This window comes from Mustela nigripes, chromosome 1 (genome assembly GCF_022355385.1).
Source record: "Mustela nigripes isolate SB6536 chromosome 1, MUSNIG.SB6536, whole genome shotgun sequence".
NCBI classification, from domain to species: Eukaryota; Metazoa; Chordata; class Mammalia; order Carnivora; family Mustelidae; genus Mustela; species Mustela nigripes.
Window position 1 is genome coordinate 80528710 of NC_081557.1, and position 20000 is coordinate 80548709.

At 43.0% G+C, this 20000-nt stretch overlaps 2 protein-coding genes and 1 non-coding gene across 4 annotated transcripts in view; 1 reads left to right on the forward strand and 2 right to left on the reverse strand.

The window, feature by feature from the left end:
* PRDM10 (PR/SET domain 10) overlaps positions 1-20000 on the forward strand; it is a 95969-nt gene that overhangs the window by 11480 nt on the left and 64489 nt on the right. The window lies entirely within an intron of this gene.
* Positions 3105-3210, reverse strand: LOC132009409 (U6 spliceosomal RNA). Its single transcript, XR_009401905.1, has one exon. It is a non-coding gene; the product is annotated as a U6 spliceosomal RNA (small nuclear RNA).
* LOC132012242 (prefoldin subunit 1) lies at positions 6511-7244 on the reverse strand. The gene has a single exon (XM_059392015.1). It carries the CDS (start codon positions 7219-7221, stop codon positions 6853-6855), a length of 369 nt encoding a protein of 122 aa, XP_059247998.1. The 5' UTR covers positions 7222-7244; the 3' UTR covers positions 6511-6852.

The following is a 20000-nucleotide window of genomic DNA, read 5'->3' on the forward strand; positions in this document are numbered from 1 at the left end:
GATCAAGCCTAGCCTAGTGATTGCATCATCTGGTGGGAGGCCAGGGCAACAGGAGCAGATCCAAGCCTCGCTTGCGTTCTGGCAGTTTTGCCCAGGAGAAAGCTGTGCAGCAGAGAGGGAAATGATCAAGCTTTGGTAGTGAAAGGGATATGGGTTCAAATCCCACTTACGAGCATTATGACCTTGGACAAGTACAAATTTCTGGTTGTTGTGAAGACTGAAATTGAGTATTTAAAGGCCATCTCACAATGCCTGGCATGTGATGGATGCTGAGTAAACGGCAGTAGTTATAATTGTTACTGTTCCATTGGTGCTCACTTAAGTACCATTGGATTTCCACAGTACACATTTTCATTAAGATGGATTGTGCTTATGCTGCATTTTAAAATAAAAAACTGCATCCATTAGGGGGCTCCAATTTTGTGATCTCCCTTAACCACTTCAGTGGATTTGCAAATGAATCTAACATATCCTCTGGATGTAGTGGTTCTGACAAGAGTTTGCAGAAGAGATGTGACTGGGACTTGTGAACAGGCTCTGGATGCCACTGTTTGTCGCTCCGTGGAAGAAAGTGCTAATCGCAGAGTTTGAAGAGTCCTCCCATTTTAACTGGAAATATACATATTTTCTAGTGTCATATGTCAGATGGGAGAACCCTTGCTTATAGTTATGAGGTATTTATTCCCAAATCAACTGCTTAGTAATGAAAATGTATTAAAATACCTTTTAATTGGAAGTAAGACTTTTCTGGATAAGTTACCTTCATGAACTGATGCTTAGCTTGTGGTGATCGTAATACAGTTAACATTTGTAATATACTCTATACTGTTATACTCTATTATAACAAACATCCCACTCTATCTTAACAGCAAGCCTGTAAATTGGCTAAGTCAGATGATGTTATTTCAGTTAAGATAGAGAACTTTTTATTTGCCTTCACATTCAAAATTTTTTTTTAAAGATTTTATTTATTTATTTTACAGAGATAGATCACAAGTAGGCAGAGAGGCAGGCAGAGAGAGAGAGAGGGAAGCAGGCTCCCTGCTGAGCAGAGAGTCCGATGCGGGACTCGATCCCTGAGATCATGACCTGAGCCGAAGGCAGTGGCTTAACCCACTGAGCCACCCAGGTGCCCCCCACATTCAATATTTTTACACTGCGCTGTGCTTTAAGAAATGTCCTGGCTCGTAGAAGGCAATTCTGTATACTAGACCAGTGGATGCTGGCCTCCTATAGTTAGTTTCATTAAGATGGAGGAACTTGAAATTTGAAGAAGGTTGAATTTAGATTACAAGTCTTTTTTTTTTTTTTTTTTTTAATTTACTTGACAGATAGAGCACAAGTAGGCAGATGAGAGGGAGAAGGAGACTCCCCACCCAGAAAGGAGCCTGATGCGAGGTTGGGTCCCAGAACCCTGGGATCACAACCTGAGCCGAAGGCAGATGCCTAATGACCGAGCCACCCAGGTGCCCCTAGATTATAAGTCTTAATTAATTGCCAGTAAGATGGAATTTTTATGAAGGCAATGACTGCCTCATTATGTCATCTGTCTGGGCTCACTATCTTGTTAATCAAATGCTTGTCTCTGACCATTCTGTGTTTTATATTTAAATTTGCAAACAGGGGACCTGAGGTGGAAGAAGGAGAACTTGAAAATGAACAGCAGGTGAGACCTGTTCACAGAGGAAGTGAATTGGATATAAAAGGAATTACTTCAAACTAGTATCAGTTTGCTTCTTAGTACTGGGCCAACACAGTGGCTCAGCCTATTTGAACAACAACAAAAAAGGCTGTGTAGTGTTTCAGGCGTTGAGGCAGTGTGAACAGGTAGTTACACTGTTTTTTCTTGTGTTAAATGCATAGTGTTAAGTAAGGAAAAGTTGGGTTGTACAATAATTGCCTGTAACCCATTTTAATATTTTTTCTCAGCTAAAACAGTAAAGCACACGAACTTAAAGAAACAGCTTGGTACTTAAAAGTGTGCCTCTTTCCATTCTCCAGTGTTTTATCCTAGCAAGTTGGGATTATGATTGTTGAGTCATAGTTACCACCCAGAACCATCTGTAAGAAAGGCTTTCAGGGCTCCAGAACACCCACCTGCCAGTCTCCTACTTACTTGCTGCAATTGCTAATTCTACAAAAGAGCTTGAGATATTTGGGCCAGATAGCTTTCTGTGTTCAGGTGTGCCAGGGGCCACAGCTAGTATTTGTACCCCTGCCAGCTGTCTTGTGAAACAAGCTCACAGAGGGAGCTAGGGTAGTGTGCTTACAGCTATCTGGAGTTGAAATACAGGGGCGCTCAGTGTTACTTGATGAGTCATTTGAATCAATCTTTTAGTCTTCACATGTTCCTCATAAATCCATATTTACATCCAAAGTTTATTTCAAATATTTCTCATAAGTGGTTGGAACAGATTTGCTTGTTAGCGTGTGGCAAAGGGAAGCTTGAAAATCAGACTCATGAGAGTGATGTGGTTGGCAAGGAAGACCACCTAAATTAACAATCACCTCAGCCTTTTCAGAATTCTGACATTAATACCACAAGCATATTAGGGAGGCTGGTAAGTTGTATATTTTGAGCAAAGGTGTCAGGAGTCTTGCTAAGCTTTTGTTTAGTGATAAAGTCTTTTTTTTTTTTTTAAAGGTGATGATTTTGAGCACTGAAAGTTTGTGTATGAATGTCTATTAATATCACTAAGTCCCAGTAAGAATTCAGAGCTCTGATCCTTACTTATTAAAAGTCAGGTCTTGGGGCTCCTGGGTGGCTCAGTGGGTTAAAGCCTCTGCCTTCGGCTCAGGTCATGATTCCAGGTTCCTGGGATTGAGCCCCACATCGGGCTCTCCGCTCCTCGGGGAGCCTGCTTTCTCCTCTCTCTCTCTGCCTACTTGTGATCTCTGTCAAATAAGTGAATAAAATCTTAAAAAAAAAAAAAAAAAGTCAGGTCTTGGCCTCATTATATAATCAGTCTCTCATATTACTTCTAGAATGATTTTCTGAAAAGTTTTATTGCCATGATAAAAGATTTTTCTTCCCTTGTTGTCCAAGAGTTAGCCCGATCTGGGTGACATCAGACTCACCTGGGGATACTTGATTCTTTTTTAAAAAAAATAAGGAATGCTTCATGAAGGTGCCTGTCATCTTTGTGTGGGGCCATGCCCATCTTCTCTGTATCTTTCCAATTTTAGTACTTGTGCTGCAGAAGGGAGCACCACCTGGGGACGTTTAAAAATAAAGATGCCCTGGGGTGCCTGGGTGGCTCATTGGGTTAAAGCCTCTGCCTTCAGCTCAGGTCATGATCCCAGGGTCTTGGGATCGAGCCCCACATCGGGCTCTCTGCTCCGTGGGGAGTCTGCTTTCTCCTCTCTCTCTGCCTGCTTGTGATCTCTGTCAAATAAATAAATAAATTCTTAAAAAAAACAAAACAAAAACAAAGATGCCCGCTCTCTTCCCCTCTACATCTGCAACTGATTGAATCAAAATTCTCAGGGAGGGTTCCTGACTGGCTCAGTCTGTACAGTGTTCAACCCTTGATCTCAGGGCCAGAGCTCAAGCCACACATTGAGTGTAGAGCTTACTTTAAAAAAAAAAAAAAAATTTCTTCAGGGGTAAGGCTCTGGAATTTGTCCTTCTTGCCTAGCTTCCTAGGTGATTCTGATAAAACCAGTTCATAAACTTTGGGCATTGTAATTCTTTAACTTGAAGGCTTTAACCGGCTCATCCTGTTTGAGACTTTTTTTTTTTTTTAAAGATTTATTTATTTATTTGAGAGAGAGAGACAGTGAGAGAGAGCATGAGCGAGAAGGTCAGAGGGAGAAGCAGACTCCCCATGGAGCTGGGAGCCCGATGTGGGATTCGATCCTGCGATTCCGGGATCATGACCTGAGCCGAAGGCAGTCGTCCAACCAACTGAGCCACCCAGGCATCCCTATTTGAGACTTTTCTCTCTCAGTCACTAGCCCCTGGAATTCCTCAATTCCTCTTGAGTCTGGAACTTTCTCAAGTTGTTTAAATATATAGAGAGAGTATTTATATGCTTATACTATATATGTGTGTGTGTATATATACCCCATAATTGTATAATAATATAAATATTATACAGTATGCATACTGAAAAGTTCTTGATGTTTATTTCCAGTTTGCTTCCTAGACATTCTGCATTGATTTAAATGTCCATTTTTTTCTTTAAAAAAATGCCTGTATTGAGGTGCCATGCATATACTATAAATGCACTCATTTGAAGAGCTTTAGTGTATTTTATAGAGTTCTGCAACAGTCACCAGCGTCATTCTAGAATGTATTCATAACCCCCGAAAGAAACTCCGTATCTCTTGTCTTAATTCCCCATCTGTGTTCTGCTTCCTGCCTCTATTCATGTGCCATTCTGCAGATTTCATATAAGTGAAATCATTCGATATGAGGTCCTTCTTGACCAGCATCTTTGACTTAGCAGAGCATCTCGCCCCTGCCCCGTCAGGCCTGCTTTCCTTACCAGGGCCTAAACAAAAACAGAGAGGTCTGAGAGGCTGAGATTCCTGCAGGGCTTTAGGTAATCTCTTGGGACTGAAGAGACAGCGATCTGACTCGAAGGTAGTCAGAACAGCAGGGTCAACATCCCAGAGGCAAAGAAGACACAGAGAGGTGAGCCCGAGATTAGCCCTGGTTTTCCTCTTGCGGCATTTGCTGCTAAACGGTCCTGGTCAAGAGATAGGAGGGTAAAGTAACTGAAGAGAAGAGCGGGGACTTTAGTAGTCTTAAAGTGCTGGAGAGACAAAGACTGGAATCCAGCGCCCACCAAGGAGGAAGCTCCCCAGGAAAGATCTCAAAGTCTGTTGTGACTTCTAGAAGGTCAGACCAAGGAGCAGACCCAGTCTGCAAATCAGGCTGGAGTAGCCCCATGGGACTGAGTGCCCTGCCCTTCTGCAGCCTGCCGCAGCATAGGTGGTTGTGGAGGAAGCTGGCCATTCCCTGTGGGAGAGGACACCATAAGGCTTTCAGGCACTGGTGGTGTTCTGTGCTTTGATCCACCACGTTTACTCTGTGACCATCCCTGGAGCTGGATGCTAATGATTTGTGCTCTTTTCCGTAGGCCTGTGATACACTCTGCTGCTTTGAGGTTTCCCTCTAAAGTCTTGTGAGAGGAGAATAGAGGACTCCTGACAGATTCTCTTTGAAATTGCCTTCAGATTTTACCAGCCAACCAGCTATTCTTTGTAAAAAAGTAAAAGGCAAACATCAAGGTTTCTCATTCTTCAGAACTCACACTGAGTGTGGTGGTTCCTTTTGAACTCTCAAGGATTTTAATGTAGAATTGTCCGGCTGAGACCCCTAACAAGACTCTTAACCTAGGTTTTTCTTTTCTTTGAGGAAGGAGGAGGACTTGGTGCCTGGTGGGATTTCTGTATGGGAGTAGAAGGGCAAAGGGACGTATAAATGAAGTGGGAAAAGAAAGCCAAGGGGACCATTTCAGATCTGCTTGCATCAACTTCATTCCTTGCTTGTTTTTGTAGTCTTCTTTTCTAATCTTTCTTTTTTCTTTTTTCTTTTAAACTTTAGTTCAGTTCTCTTCTGGTTACACAGTATTGTCTTTGATGATAGCCACAATGAATTAGGAAAATTTCTTTTCTTTTCTTCTTCTTCTTCTTCTTTTTTTTTTTTTTTTTTTAAAGATTTTATTTATTTGATAGAAGCACAGTGAGAGAGGGAACACAAACAGAGGGAATGGGAGAGGGAGAAGCAGGATCCCCACTGAGCAAGGAGCCTGATATGGGGATCGATCCCACAACCCTGGGATTGTGACCTGACCTTAAGGCAGATGCTTAATGACTGAGCCTCCCAGATGCCCCAGGAAAATTTCTTTAGGATGTATTCTGCAGTAGTTTTTAGTCTGTAACACGTTAGCCCTCTCATATTAAAAGTGCTGCTTATTCTGAAAATTTTCTGCCATTGTCTGCTCACTTGCTGAGTTTCTAAAGTTTTTTTCTGTTTATTTTCCCAGTGGCATAAAGTTTTATCTGGTGAGGTGCCTGGCCAGCTCAGTCAGTAGGGGATGTGACTCTTAATTTCAGGGTTGTGAGTTCAAGCCCTGTGTTGGGCATGGATCCTACTTAAAATCAATCAATCACCAACCAATCAATAAAACAATTTTTTTATCTGGGGGAATTTTTCCGCAATCTTGAACATTTCATTGTTTGCTTCACTGTTAACACATAGCAAATGTTGGGGAGGCTGGCTGGCTCAGTGGGTAATAAGCCTCTGCCTTCGGCTCAGGTCATGATCTCAAGGTCCTGGCATTGAGCCCTGCATTGGGCTCTCTGCTCAGCAGGGAGCCTGCTTCCCTCCCCCCTCTCTGCCTGCCTCTCTGCCTACTTGTGATCTCTCTCTGTCAAATAAATAAATAAAATCTTAAAAAAAAAAAACAAACCACATAGCAAATTTTAACTGAACGACATCAGTAGAAATACCTGGAGGGCCCTATTGTTATCACTTTCTCATTTTTTTTTTTTTTTTTTTTTTGGGGGGAACAGATGCCATTTATTGGTCTAAGCAGTGTAACGAGTAATAGGCTTGGACAGAGCTCCCCTGTCTGTCCTGGCTCCCATCTTCCCTCTCCTGGGAGTTGGTGATTCACCCCTAGGGGAGAACAGTGTTCTGGGTAGGGGTGACAGACAGAGCCAGGATAAAAAATACAGAGCTGGGATCTGAAAGGGGATCAGGGTGAAGTAGAAAATATAGGGTTACCAGATCATCCAAATAAAAAGTCCGTCAGGGTAGAAGAGAGGCTGTTTCCCCACATGGGCCCCTCTGCCCTTGCCAGGAATGGGAGGGGGCAGGAAGCTTCAGCTAGAGATTTCCTACTGTGCCCTTCGTGCCATTAGCATCTCCCGGATGTTGTCTTCAGCTTCCTTCACACTCCGCTCTAGGTAGGATTTCTTCTGCTCTAATTCTTTAATTTTTTCCTCTGCTATTTTCTGTTTCTCTAATAGTTGACTGTGAATTACCTCCTTGGACTGAAGAATAAACATTCTTCCTACACCTTCATACATGTTAGTCTCATCTACCAAAGTCATAATCTCTGTATCTGTAAGATGTGCATGCTTTTTCGTTCTGTTTAGCTGTTCAATCTGTATGTCTGCAAGCTTCACCTTCTGTTGAGTGTCAATTACTTTGGCTTGAAGTTCTGTGAAGGCCTTTTTTAACTCCAGATCCACGGGAGCCGCCATCTTGGTTCACTCGGTGCGCCTGCGCAGTCTCATTTTTTTTTTTTTTTATAATTACCCTGAGACCTCTCTGTTTATATGGAAATATTCCAAATCCATAACAGCTTAATGAAAAGCACTTTTTAAATTTGGAACCTAGTCAAAGGCTTATTGTTATTCTTTTTTAAATTTGCTGAAAGCTTTTATGAAAGTCTGGTTTCCCCGACGATTTACTGTCTCAGAAACCTTTAGTTCCATAGGCGTATTTTCCCCAATTAAAACTGTGTTTATTTTACTTCCTTGTGGAGTTAAAAATAATATTTTCATCCTCTGACTCCACCCTCACTCGTGGGTTTCCAGTAGCTCTTTAGCCTGGGGCAGAGGGGCAGCTAGGATGGCGCCCAGGGTTGGCCAATGGAGGGAGTTCAGGCTGGACAGACCCACACCTGGGCAGGTTACGTCTGCCTTGTGAAATGGAGGGCAACACTGCCTTAGCCTCCTCAGGGTTGAGATGGAGAGCAAATCAATGGCATCTGCCAGGGCACTTGGATCACCTTGCTAGGCAAGGTTAAGTATTATTTAAGCGTCTCATTTACAGTTTTTCTCAGTGTTACCAATTTGTTGTGAATTTTCAAAATGAGAAACTTATGTGACAGATTATTTAGGCTTCCTCTTTTCAGCAAGAATTGGGAATCTGTGCTGAAATTTCTAGAATTTTGTTATTCGTCCATTGCTACTTCCGCCACCAATTCCCTATTCATCTTTAAGAGCTGAGTCCACTGTTTTTTTGTCCTTTCTTCTGAGTTCGAAAACTGTTTTGTCCAGAGATCAGTTAAATGTGAAATTTCTACTTGCCATTGCAAATGAGTGAGCATAATAGGAGCCCTTTATTTTCATTTCATATAGCCTAATTTTGTAGCTTCCAAATTTCGTATTACATCTCAGTCACGAAGTGGTTAGCTGCTGTTTGGGGCACTCCTTTGTGATTCTGTACTATTGTTTTCTGAATTGTGAGGATACATGGTTTATTTATTTTGAGAGAGAGAGAGAAAGAGAGCATGCGTGTGAGTGGGGGCAGGGACAGAGGGAGAGTGAGAGCTCAGGCAGGCTCCACGCTGGAGCAGAATCTAACATGGGGCTCGATCTCACAACTCTGAGATCATGCCCTGAGCTGAAATCAAGAGACAGATGCTTATCTGACTGAGCCCCCCAGGGGCCCCAAAGATATAGGCTTTAAACAACTTCATTTGGGGGTGTCTGGGTGGCTCAGTGAGTTAAAGCCTCTGCCTTCAGCTCGGGTCATGATCCCAGCGTCCTGGGATTGAGCCCTACATCGGGCTCTCTGGTCAGCCGGGAGCCTGCTTCCTCCTCTCTCTCTCTCTCTCTCTCTGCCTATTTGTGATCTCTGCCTGTCAATTAAATAAATAAAATCTTTTAAAAAACCCCAAAAAACCAACTTCATTTGGTTGTTGTGACATTAAATGAATGAGCATTTCTAAGTGTTAATTACTTAGACCAGTGACTGGCACATGGAAGGCATTCAACACGCGTTAGCTGTCCACATAGCTTGTCCCCATGATCCGCCCGTGCACACCGTTGTTCCTTGGCCACACCCAAGGGGCCCGTGGCAGAATCAGAGGGCAGTGGTTAACTGTAGATGCCCCTGTGGCTGGTGGGATAGGGGGTTTCCCAGTCCTTACATTAAAAAGTATGGTGTAAGACCCAAGACGAATCAGGTCAGGAGTCAGAGATCCAAGAAATAAATCCAGAACCAGAGCCTGGGAGTTTATGAGCTAGGAAATTAGGAGATGGGGCAAAAAGGAGCAGTTCAAATAGGTCCACAGAGTGGCTTGTGCTGACTGGGCCTTTGACAGGAAAGTGAACTGGACTAAGGTCTTCCTTTGTACCCTCTGACCTGGCCACCCTGCTCTCCCTAAAAAAATGGTCTTGGAGGTCCCTTATGTCAGGCAGGTTATTTGTACCAAAGAAGTGGCAAGTATGAGACTGAGGTTTGCCTCAGTCATGAGGCACTGTTCCTCAGTGATGAGGAACAGCATCACTGCTAGGACACCTGGGGGGGCTCAGTTGGTTAAGCGTCTGCCTCGGGCCCAGGTCATGATCTCAGGGTCTTGGTGAAGGGTGGTGAGGTCAGGAGCAGACGGCCAAGAATGAATTCTTAAGATGTCTCTGGTGCAGAAAGGTGATTTTGTTACAGTTCAGAACACGATCCATGGGCAGAAAGAGAAGCTTCACTGGGGTTGTGAGGAAGAGCGGGAGTATACACTGTGGGGCTGCGGTAGGGAAGGGAGGTGTCCAAAGGGACTTTCATATGCTAAAGAAGTACTGGAGGACCGGCTTTTATCAAGCTAAGGTCGTTTTTCCCTCGAGGGAGGGACTTGCTAACGGAAAGATAGTTGGAAGTTTCCTGGAGGAGTATCACACATCCCACCCTGGAGCAGGGGCTGGGGGCGGGGCTGGGGGTTGGAGTCAGCTGGTGCTTTCCTTCACCTCTGCTTGCCTTCTGCTTCCTCATCACTGGGCTCGAGCCCTAGGTCTCCTCGGGCTCCCTGACCAGTGGGGAGTCCGCTTCCCCCTGCTCCTGGGCTCGCACGCGCTGTCTCTCTCTTGCTTTCTCAAATCGCAGACCAGTCAGTCGGTCAGTCTTTGGGGAGAGAAAAAGGCAATCGCGGCTATTGTTCACCTGCGGTGGGCCAGAGACTTTGATAGGCGCGGTACGCGGTAGCTGCCTTGGGCCGACTGGCTGTCAGGGACTCCCAACAGGGGTGAGTCGGAGGTCAGCCCCTTTGACCTGAGTTGGGAATGATTGCTGCGCTCGGGTGCAAGTTCCCTGCGGCTGGGCAGAGGCAGACCCCGTGGAGGGCGGGGTTCATTTTGAAGGGAAGGGGAGGAGTAGGGGCCCTGAGTGATGGGCTTTCTTCATGGTCTGCATGGAAAAGGGCACCAGCCAAGTCCCAGGTCCACCCCGGCAGCACTGCGTTTCCACCTTGGCCATCTATGCCATATTTTAATTTTTATTTTTATTTGTTCTTGTGGTAAAATATATATAAAATGAAATCTACCCTTTAACCATTTTAAGCGTACCATTCAATGGCAGTGAGTACATTCACAGTGTTGTACAACCATCACCATTATTGATTTTCAGAACTTTTTCATCATTCTAGTTACTTTACCCATTAAACAATAACGCGCCCAGGCCTCCGGGAACTTCTGTTCTACTTCCGGTGTCTACTCTAGGTTTCTTTGGAAGCAGAGGACTACAATAGCTGTCCTTTTGTGCCTGGTTTATTTCACTTAGCTTCATGTTTTTAAGGTCCCTCCACTTGAGAGCATCTGCCAGAATTGACTTCCTTTTCATTTAAAAAAAATATTATTTTTAAAATTATTTATTTATTTGACAGAGAGAGAGAGAGAGAGGGTGAGTGAGGGAACACAAGCAGGGGGAGTGGGAGAGGGAGAAGCAGGCTTCCTGCTGAGCAGAGAGCCCAAGGCAGGGATGGATTCCGGGATCCTGGGATCATGACCTGAGCGGAAGGCAGATGCTTAACGACTGCCTCTATTTTATTTTATTTTTAAATAATGTTTATTTTATTTTTATTTCAATTTCCTTCCTTTTTAAAGCCAAGTAATATTTTATTCTTTGTGTAGACCACATTGCATTTATCTTTTCATCTGTTGATGGCATCTATGGCATTTTTTAGAGCAGTGTTCTGGGCTCGTAATCAGGATCTCATTTGTCTCTGTGGGAGTGGGAGAATGGTGGGAGCCTATCAGGTGTCTCTTCCCCCAACCCAAACTGTAAATGCTGTTTCTTTTACCTTAGGAAATCTTTATCAGGGAATAATCTCCTGTTCTGCTTTCACTACAAATTCTTATCCTGTTACCTCAGAACAATCAGATTCTTTTTTTCCCTCCTGGACTTTTCTCTGTCTTCTCTGCCCCACTCCCCCGCCTACTTCCTACTTCCTTGTTTAGTAATTTCTTCTGAGACTTCTCTTCATCTCCACCCTGTTATTTCCTTTGTGCTCCTGCCTGCTTTCCACCCAGTCTCTTCTGGGAAACTTAGATTTTCTTATGTATCCTCGTTGCTTTCCTCTTGTCTTTTTTTCTGGCCTTTCTTATTCCCTTCCCTCTTTCCCCTAGTTAGTTTCTTCTTGCGATACCATTTTTAATTTATGGCTCAAAATTCACTCCAATGATTATTTCTCTTATTTAACTTCTGAAGTGTTTACCATAGTCAAGTGTTCTAAGCATTTTGCAAATATTAACTCACTTAATCCTCTTTACACCTCTATGAAGAAGATCCTATTCCTGTTGCCACGTTACAGTGGATGACACTGAGCCACAGAGAGGCTAGGTAATTTGTACAAGGTTAACCGTTTGTGAAGGGTGGAGCCAGGACTGAAAGCCAGAGGTATGGCTTCGGCTTCTGAGCCCTGACCCGCTTCCCTGGCCTGAATGTAGCTCTTTCTAACTCAAGGGCAGAGGGGGCATAGTTCAAGGTCAAGTTTCTATCTCAAGGGCAGAGGGGGCATAGTTCAAGGTCAAGTTAAACATAAAAAATGCTTGTCCCACCAAGCTCTAAACCATTAGAAGTGCTATATCTGGAAGTCTCATTGTAGCTGGTGCCTAGGGCTATAAGAGCAGCTGGGTCTGGGGGGTCCCAAACAGATGGGTTCCACTGCTGGCTGCTAACAAAATCCACAGGCAGAGAAGCAAGTGGTGGGGAAACAAGAAAGGAATTTATTTCAGTGAGTCCAACATGGGGAAGATGGCAGACCAGCATCTCAAAGACTGTCTCCAAAGTGCTGAAAATAGTTCAGGTTTATATAAGGAAGATGTGGGGCAAAGGTGGGTGGCTAAGTGCAGGTGGGTAGTGACGGTCAGGTCAGTCATTGTCTTAGGGTCAGTCCTGTGGGGTCTTGCTGACTCAGGGCAGCCCTCATTGCTTGAGGGGGGTAATTTTGTCTGCAGAGTCTTCTGTCTGAGCCCAGAGACTTGCTGGAATGAAGAACCCAACAGAAAGCTTAAGGTCAAAATGGAGGCAGCCAAAGTCCTTTTTCATTGTCTTATATATTCACGGGAGTCTTTATTTACCTTTTATTTTATTCTCTTTAAATCTGTACTTTTTTCAAGTACCATGATTTTAAAAATATCATTTAATTTTAATTATAGATTAAGAACTGAAAAGATATATAAAATTGAATTATAGAATTGAAAAGCAGTTTGATGAAGTTATTATGTAAAGAGGTCACTGATTTTCCTTGGAACATTAAGTTTTATTTTCTAGCTTTGTTTAATCACTGACTCATAACAGATGGTTCCTTACGTTTCCATTTCAGCTAAATTTATTTTATTTCAATTGAATTATTAGTAAATATTCTTTGTTATTATCCAGGGAATCAAAATATAGTGTGCAACATAACTTTCGAGGAAATATACAAAGCATTATCCACCAATTAAAATTCTTAGCGTTTGAAGTGTAATCCATGCCTAAATTGCTTTCTGTCTTGTACTCATCTTTACTGGGGTGGTTTAGCTGGGAAGTCAAGGACAATAAACTTCAAGGAAAAAGAGGAAAGCTAAGACAAACAGCTTTAGGCAATGTAAGAAATTCTGCTTTAAAGCATGTAAATCCTTTCCACTGTCAGCCCAGTGTGGTGGAGGGGTGAGAGCGCTGACAAGTCTCAGGCCTGACTTCTGTGCTGTCTTTACTTGCTGCTTGACTTGAAGTGATTCGCTCGCTCTCTCTGGTTGGTGACTTTGTCGTATATAAAATAGAACCTGCTCCAGATGACTGGTTCTCAACAGCACCCCCCCCCATAGTGTTCTACAGCTGCACCAAGGTGTTCTTTTATTTAAATAAAAATAAAGTATAGAATTTTCTTACATTTTACCACCTGAAATGTCATTAACCCTTTGTTGCTATTGCTGCCAATCATCTTAGCCAGCGCCAGGAGGTGGCAACTGAACAAGTGCCCAGGAAAAAAGTGGAAAACTTGGGAATATCTAGTCTGCTCAATTTGATAGTTTTTGAGGAAGTTATAAAGTGAGATTGGATGTGATTTTTTTTGTATAGTTCACATAGTGGAGTTATTGGTGCCGAATCACAACACAGGGGAAGTGTTTGCAATTTGTAGGATGAGAAGCCGTGTAGAATAGTGGCCAAACACGCAGACTCCGCAGCCAGGTCGCTCAGGTGGGGACCGCAGCTCTGTGACTGACTGACGAGCTCGGCTTCCCAGACAAGTTCGCTGAACCTCCCCCTCTCTCTGTTGCTCACCTGTGCGGTGCAGGTAATGAGTAACGAACCTACTTCATAGGTTATTGTGAGGATGAAATGAATCAGTGCATCCGAAAGTATTTAGAACATGCCTAGCACATAGTAAGTACTTTACAAATATCAGCTATCATTATTGTGTGGTATGAACGAATCTATTAATATTTAATTGTACTCAACAAAGAACATTGATTGCTGGGGCTGTCTCCGACACATATTTAAGAACCACGGGCCTGGAATTTCTCTTCTTGTTCTGAAATTTTGTTATTCCATGTCCTAGAATTGGATTCACTATAATCTTTTTTTTTAAAGATTTTATTTATTCATGTGGGAGAGAGAGAGAGAGAGCATGAGTGGGGATGAAGGGCAGAGGAAAATGGAGACGCAGACTCTCTCACTGAGTGGGGAGCCAGACATGGGGCTCGATCCCAGGATCCTGGGATCATGACCTGAGCCGAAGGCAGATGTTTAACCGAATGAGCCACCCAGACGCCCCTATAACAGCATTTTATAGGGAAATTGTATTTATAGCTCAAGCTGGTTTCTAGGGTACGCATCTACCTTTGAAGGCAGATCTGGGCCTTGTTTTCTACCTCTGCGTGCAGGTGATGAAGGGAGAGCTCGTCAACCTTAATCCTGGGTGGTTTTAGAGGAGTGGCTTCCTTCAGCACTGTAGGCCCTGGGGTGGTGGGAACCAGGCTGGTGGATGATGAGGGATATGGCTCAGGGGTGGCAGTGTGTTGGGAACTGCAGGAACCAGGAGGAGGGCAGGCATTTGGGGAGTCTGGGTGCACAGGAACACTCCATTGTTCTGTGCAGAGCGAACCAGATTGGTGAACTGGCTGGAAAAGTCTGCATTTATCTTTCCTTCTTCCTTCCTCTTCCTTCCTCTGTCACTCTTCTCATGCAGGTGTCACCTGGAGTGACCTGGGAAGTGGGCTGTCCATCTCCCCAACTAGACTGCGAGTTCTGCAGGAGCAGGGTTTTTGCTCACCTTTTTGTGTATCTGATGTTCACAAAGCCTGAAAAAAATGGCTACCATTTCTTAAATATTCGTCATTACGCTGTGTGATCCTAAGTATTACCGGGTTTTACTGAATCCGAGAGAGTGGTAAGATACATAATTGCGTTATGTATTGTTACAGAAGAAAAGGCAAGCCAGTTAAATTCTGATACAAGTGCTTTTTCCACTTAGAATTTTTACTATATACTTCTTGAAAGAGCTCTTTTGGATTTATTTAGGCATAGATTTTTTTTTATCACATCACCCTATGAACACATAAAAGGGAAAATGTAAGTGAAATAAATCGATTAAGGTATTGCCCCAATTCTATCACTTTCAGAGTCTGACTCTTCAGAATCACTTTTCACTCAGAGTCATTGACTTATTTCTGTGCCACCAAGAGTGTTGGTGATGCAGTGTTTCTTGGGGCACCTGGGTGGCTTCAGTTCGTCTTTGGCCCAGGTCATGATCTCAGGGTCTTGGGATCAAGCCCCACACTGGGCTTCTTGCTCAGTGAGAAGCCTGCTCCTCCCTCTCCCTTTACCCTTCCCTATGCCTCCCTAGTGCTCTCTTTCTGTCTCAAATAAATGAATCTTTAAAAAAAAAAAAAAAGTGTTGGTGTTTCAGTGTCTCTTAAAAGAGGTCAATGCTGCTGTCTCCAGGAATCTCCTCCAAGCAGCTACTATCTATTCTGGGAGTTTTGATCCTGGTGTTTTCTCGACCTGTGGCAGGCTAGTCTTTCCCTGTATCTCGTTAATGACAGTACATACTGCGGCTTCCTCCATATCACTGTCTTCCATACCCAGGTCCTTTGCTTGTTAAGGTTATTTTCCCAGTTATGGATATTTGCTTCCCTAATCAGATTTATGCTCAACTGCTGTTCCCATGCCTTTCACTTCTAATGCCAAATTATAGTGTAATCTCCTTGAAGACGTTTAAAATGGCAGTTAGACTCAGGGTGTCCAGTGTTGACAATATGCATGACTCAGTGAAGCAAGGACAAAACTAATAAATGGCTGTGCGCAAGGTCACACACAACAGGCAGTGGCATCCACGTCCTGACTGACACCTTGAGGACAGCAACCACAGGACACCACAGTTATAAAATAGATTCCTAGTTCAGAAATGTTAAAATGTGAAAAAAAAAATGCATTATAGGCCTGACAAAATGCAAATTGTTAATTCCAACGACATCCATGCTGGGCAGATAATTTGGATTTTCAGACAAGGAGACTGGATGTTTCTTACTAACATCATAGCTATGAAGCACATGGTAGATTTGGGAGAGTAGAATCCAGATTTGTCTGATTCTAAAGGTCATACTTCCATCTATATAACATTACCCCAGAAAAAAATAGAATGGAAGCTTCAAGGAAGCAAGGATTTTTTTTATACTTTTTTTTTTAAGTTTTTTTATACAAGGATTTTTTTAGGACCTAGAACATCCTGGCATATACTAAGTACTTAATAACTATTTGTTGAATAAAGCCCTTAAAGAGAAGATAGAAGTGCAGTCATGTCCTTCTTTTCCTAGAAATGAAGTCTGTAACATTTTGGACAAGGGGTAAAAGCAGGGAGGATGGGTGACTATTTTCTAGACAAGCTGCAGTTTGTGGTTCACCCGTTCTTCCAGGTCTTAGAAGAGGCAAAATGGTGAGGAGTCAAAGGGCGTCTGTCTGTAGCTGAGAGTATGTCAGCACTAGCCTGTTGGACAGCACTAGGGTAGTTTCTGGCCTCTTCTTCCTCATCTCCTGCAAATCAAGATCAGCAGGACTCTGTAAATTGTGCAGTTAAAAATAAACAAAAAAGGAAGCCAATCTGATAAGCCTTACCCTAAAGGAAGCTTGTGTTCAGGACATTTATATGTGATCAGTTGCTAGGTTTTAAACAATATGAAATGTTTAGAAAATTCTGACGAGCTGATAGCTCATCTGTAAAATACAAAAGTTAACATATTTGAATACTACTTTGTGCTAGATCTTGCGCCTAGAATTTCTCCATATATCAGGTAATCCCTACAGTAACTCTGGGAGGTAATTACTGTCTCCATTTTCTATGATGATATTGAGGAATAAGTTATACTCTAGTGAGTGGTGGAGGCCATCTGGGAGCCGGGGTGTTTAACTGAGAATCTGCAGATTTGCTTGTAATAGGAAAAGACTAGAAATAACCTGAATGTTTATCCACAGGAGATTAAATAAATTAGTGTGTATGTATACACAGTGAAACGATGCAGTGGGAGGAAATGAAATAATGGATAGGTAACAATGTAGAAGGTATGGTGTTTTGTAGAATAAACATGGCTCAGCAGAGATGTTACTTTTTTTTTTAAAAGATTTTATTTATTTATTTATTATTTATTTGACAGAGAGAGCGAGAGAACACAAGCAGGCAGAGAGGCAGGCAGAGGCAGAGAGAGAAGCAGGCTCCCCACTGAGCAAGGAGCCTGATGCAGGGCTTGATCCCAGGACCCTGAGATCATGACCCGAGGTGAAGGCAGCGGCTTAACCCACTGAGCCACCCAGGTGCCCTGAGATGTTACTTTGTATAGAATCAATAGTATGCTGCCATTTGTGGTGGGAGAGACAGAGTATGTATGTATGTATGTATTATGTATGTATGTATGTATTATGTATGTATATATGCATGCAAGTTCTGCGCCCAGGCTGGGGTTTGAACTTATGACCCAGGGATCAAGAATCATGTGCTCTACCAATTGAGCCAGCCACATGGCCCTGTATTTTTGCATGTATATGTGTAGCATATCTCTGGAAGTGCAGACAAAAAATTGATAATATAGGTGGCTTCTGAAGGGTGGTTAAGGGATTCCAGGTACGGAGATTGTCCATACCTTTTTATGCCTTTTGAATTTGAATTTGAAATAATAAGCAGCTTCCTAGAAATGAAAACAAATACAGAATGGCACTCCGAGCTGTGTATGTTTCATGGGTGTGTGGGATAAGCCTGCCTTGGTCCTTGTCCCATCCCAGTGCCTGGCAGAGTATGCAGTATTTATGCACTTGAGTATGCACCAAGTTGAAAAAACAGTCTCAAATTCCTATATAGGAAAGATACAACATCTTTTTTGTGGTATTCTTGCTAAAAAAACACATCCTGAATCTAACCGTGAAGAAATAATTGGACAAATTCAAATTGAGGAACAGTCTGAAAAATAAATGGCCTGTGTATTTTAAAAATGTCAAGGTCATGGATGACTAAGAAAGACTAGGAGACCGTTCCAGAGCAGAGGGGATGGAGGCATACGACAACTGGATGCACTGCATGAAATGCCAGACTGGATCCAGGGCCAGAAAAAAAAGTTGAGGGGTGCGTGGGTGGCTCAGCTGTTAAGCGTCTGCCTTCGGCTCAGGTCATGGGATCAAGCCCTGCACTGGGCTCCTTGATCGGGGGAATCCTGCTTCTCCCTCTGCCACTCCCCCTGCTTGTGTTCCCTCTCTCTCTGTGTCTCTCTCTGTCAAATAAATAAATAAAATCTTAAAAAAAAAAAAGTTGTTTCTTTCTCTATGAAGGATATTAATTAGATAGTTGGCAAAACACGAATAAGGTCTGTAAATTAGATAATAGCACCGTTTCATTGTAACTTTCTGGTTTGTTCCGAGTAATTTGAGAAAAAGTACTGTTTTTAGGAAATAGGTACTTAGGAATTTAGTAATAAAGGGGCACGTGTCTGCAACTTACTCTCAAATAGCAAGAGGGAGAAAGAGGGAGACGACAAAATAAAGTAACATGTAGAATGCTCACATTTGGTAAATCTGAAGAAATACAGGTATTATTTCTACCATTTTGTAGCTATTCTCTCAAACTATTTCAAAATTAAAAAAACAAACAAACCACTTCTTATATGGAACATCTTGTGATTTCATAATATTGAACCTTTTATGTCCTGTTGTACAATTTAGTAGTTATCTTCATGAGTATCTTAATGTTTTTGGTGACATTTATTCCTAGATTTCTTAATATATTTGTTCCTCTAAAAAAAAAATAATAGCTTTGTTCACGTATAATTCACATAGTATGCAGCTCGCCCTGAATATCTTTTTATACGTGCTTGAATAGTATTCTTATGTAAGAAAGGTATCCTTTTTTTTTAAATAACAAACTTCATTAGGGTGTAATTATGTAATTAATTAATTTTAAAAAGCTTTATTTTATTTTCTTTTTTAAAAGATTTTATTTATTATTTGGCAGAGAGAGACACAGCGAGAGAGGGAACGCAGGTGGGGGAGTGGGAGAGGGAGAAGTAGGCTTCCTGCTGAGCAGAGAGCTGGATGCAGGGCCCGATCCCAGGACTCTGGGATCATGACCCAAGCTGAAGGCAGACGTCCAAGGACTGAGCCACCCAGGCACCCCAGAAAGCTTTATTTATTTTAGAGAGGACGCATGCATGTAACATGCAAGTGAGGGGAGGGACAGAGAGAATGGGAGTGAGACTCTCAAGCACTCAGGCACTCTCCACTGAGCACGGGTTCCTGACAGGGGGCTGCATCACAGGACTTTGAGATCACAACCCAAGCTGAAATCAAGAGCCTGCTGCTCAATACACTAAGCCCCCAGGTGCCCCTAATTTACACATATTTTAATTGAATAGCTTGATGACTTTTGATACATGTATTCTCCATGTAACCACAACCCCAGTCTGGATACAAGGTATAAAACACTACCACTTATCCAGAAAGTTCCCCTATAACTCTTTGTTTATGTATTCACCTGTTGGTAGACATGGGCTTTGTTTCCAGCATCCTCTGACGGAGAGGAGAAGAGTCAGGTGTATGTATGCAGGGGTGATTTTGCGGGGGGTAAGGATGACAATGCTGAGGTGAAGTGGGGACAGGCTCCTCAGCGGCTCAGGAGAGTCTCCCAGGCAGCGTGATGTGGCAGTTCCTGTTTTCCAGAGTAAGGGCCAGACATTGGATATTGTAGTCTTTTCTTTTATTACAGTCTTTTCTTTCTTTCTTTTTTTATGAAAGATTTTATTTATTTTAGAGTGAGAGGAGGGACAGAGAGGGCAGGGAGAGAGAATCCCCAGCAGACTCCACACTGAGCCCTGAGCCCAATGCAGGGCTCCATCCCATAGCCCTGAGATCATGACCTGAGCCAGAACCAAGAGTCGGTTACTTAACTGCCTACCCTACTCAGGAGCCCCTCCAGTCCTTTCTTTCTTCTTCTTCCTCTTTTTTTAAAAGATTCTATTTATTTATTTGACAGAGAGAGAGAGAACGCACAAGCAGGCAGAGCAGCAGACAGAGAGGTGTGGGAAGCAGGCTCCTCTTTGAGCAGAGAACCCAATGCGGGGCTCCATCCCAGGACCCTGGGATCATGACCTGAGCTGAAGGCAGAGGCTTAACCCACTAAGCCACCCAGGCGCCCTTCCTTTCTTTCTTCTTTGAGTCTTATTCTGGTTTAGACATTGGAGCATGTGCAGTCTAAGAATATGCTTTTTGGGGGCGCCTGGGTGGCTCAGTGGGTTAAGCCGCTGCCTTC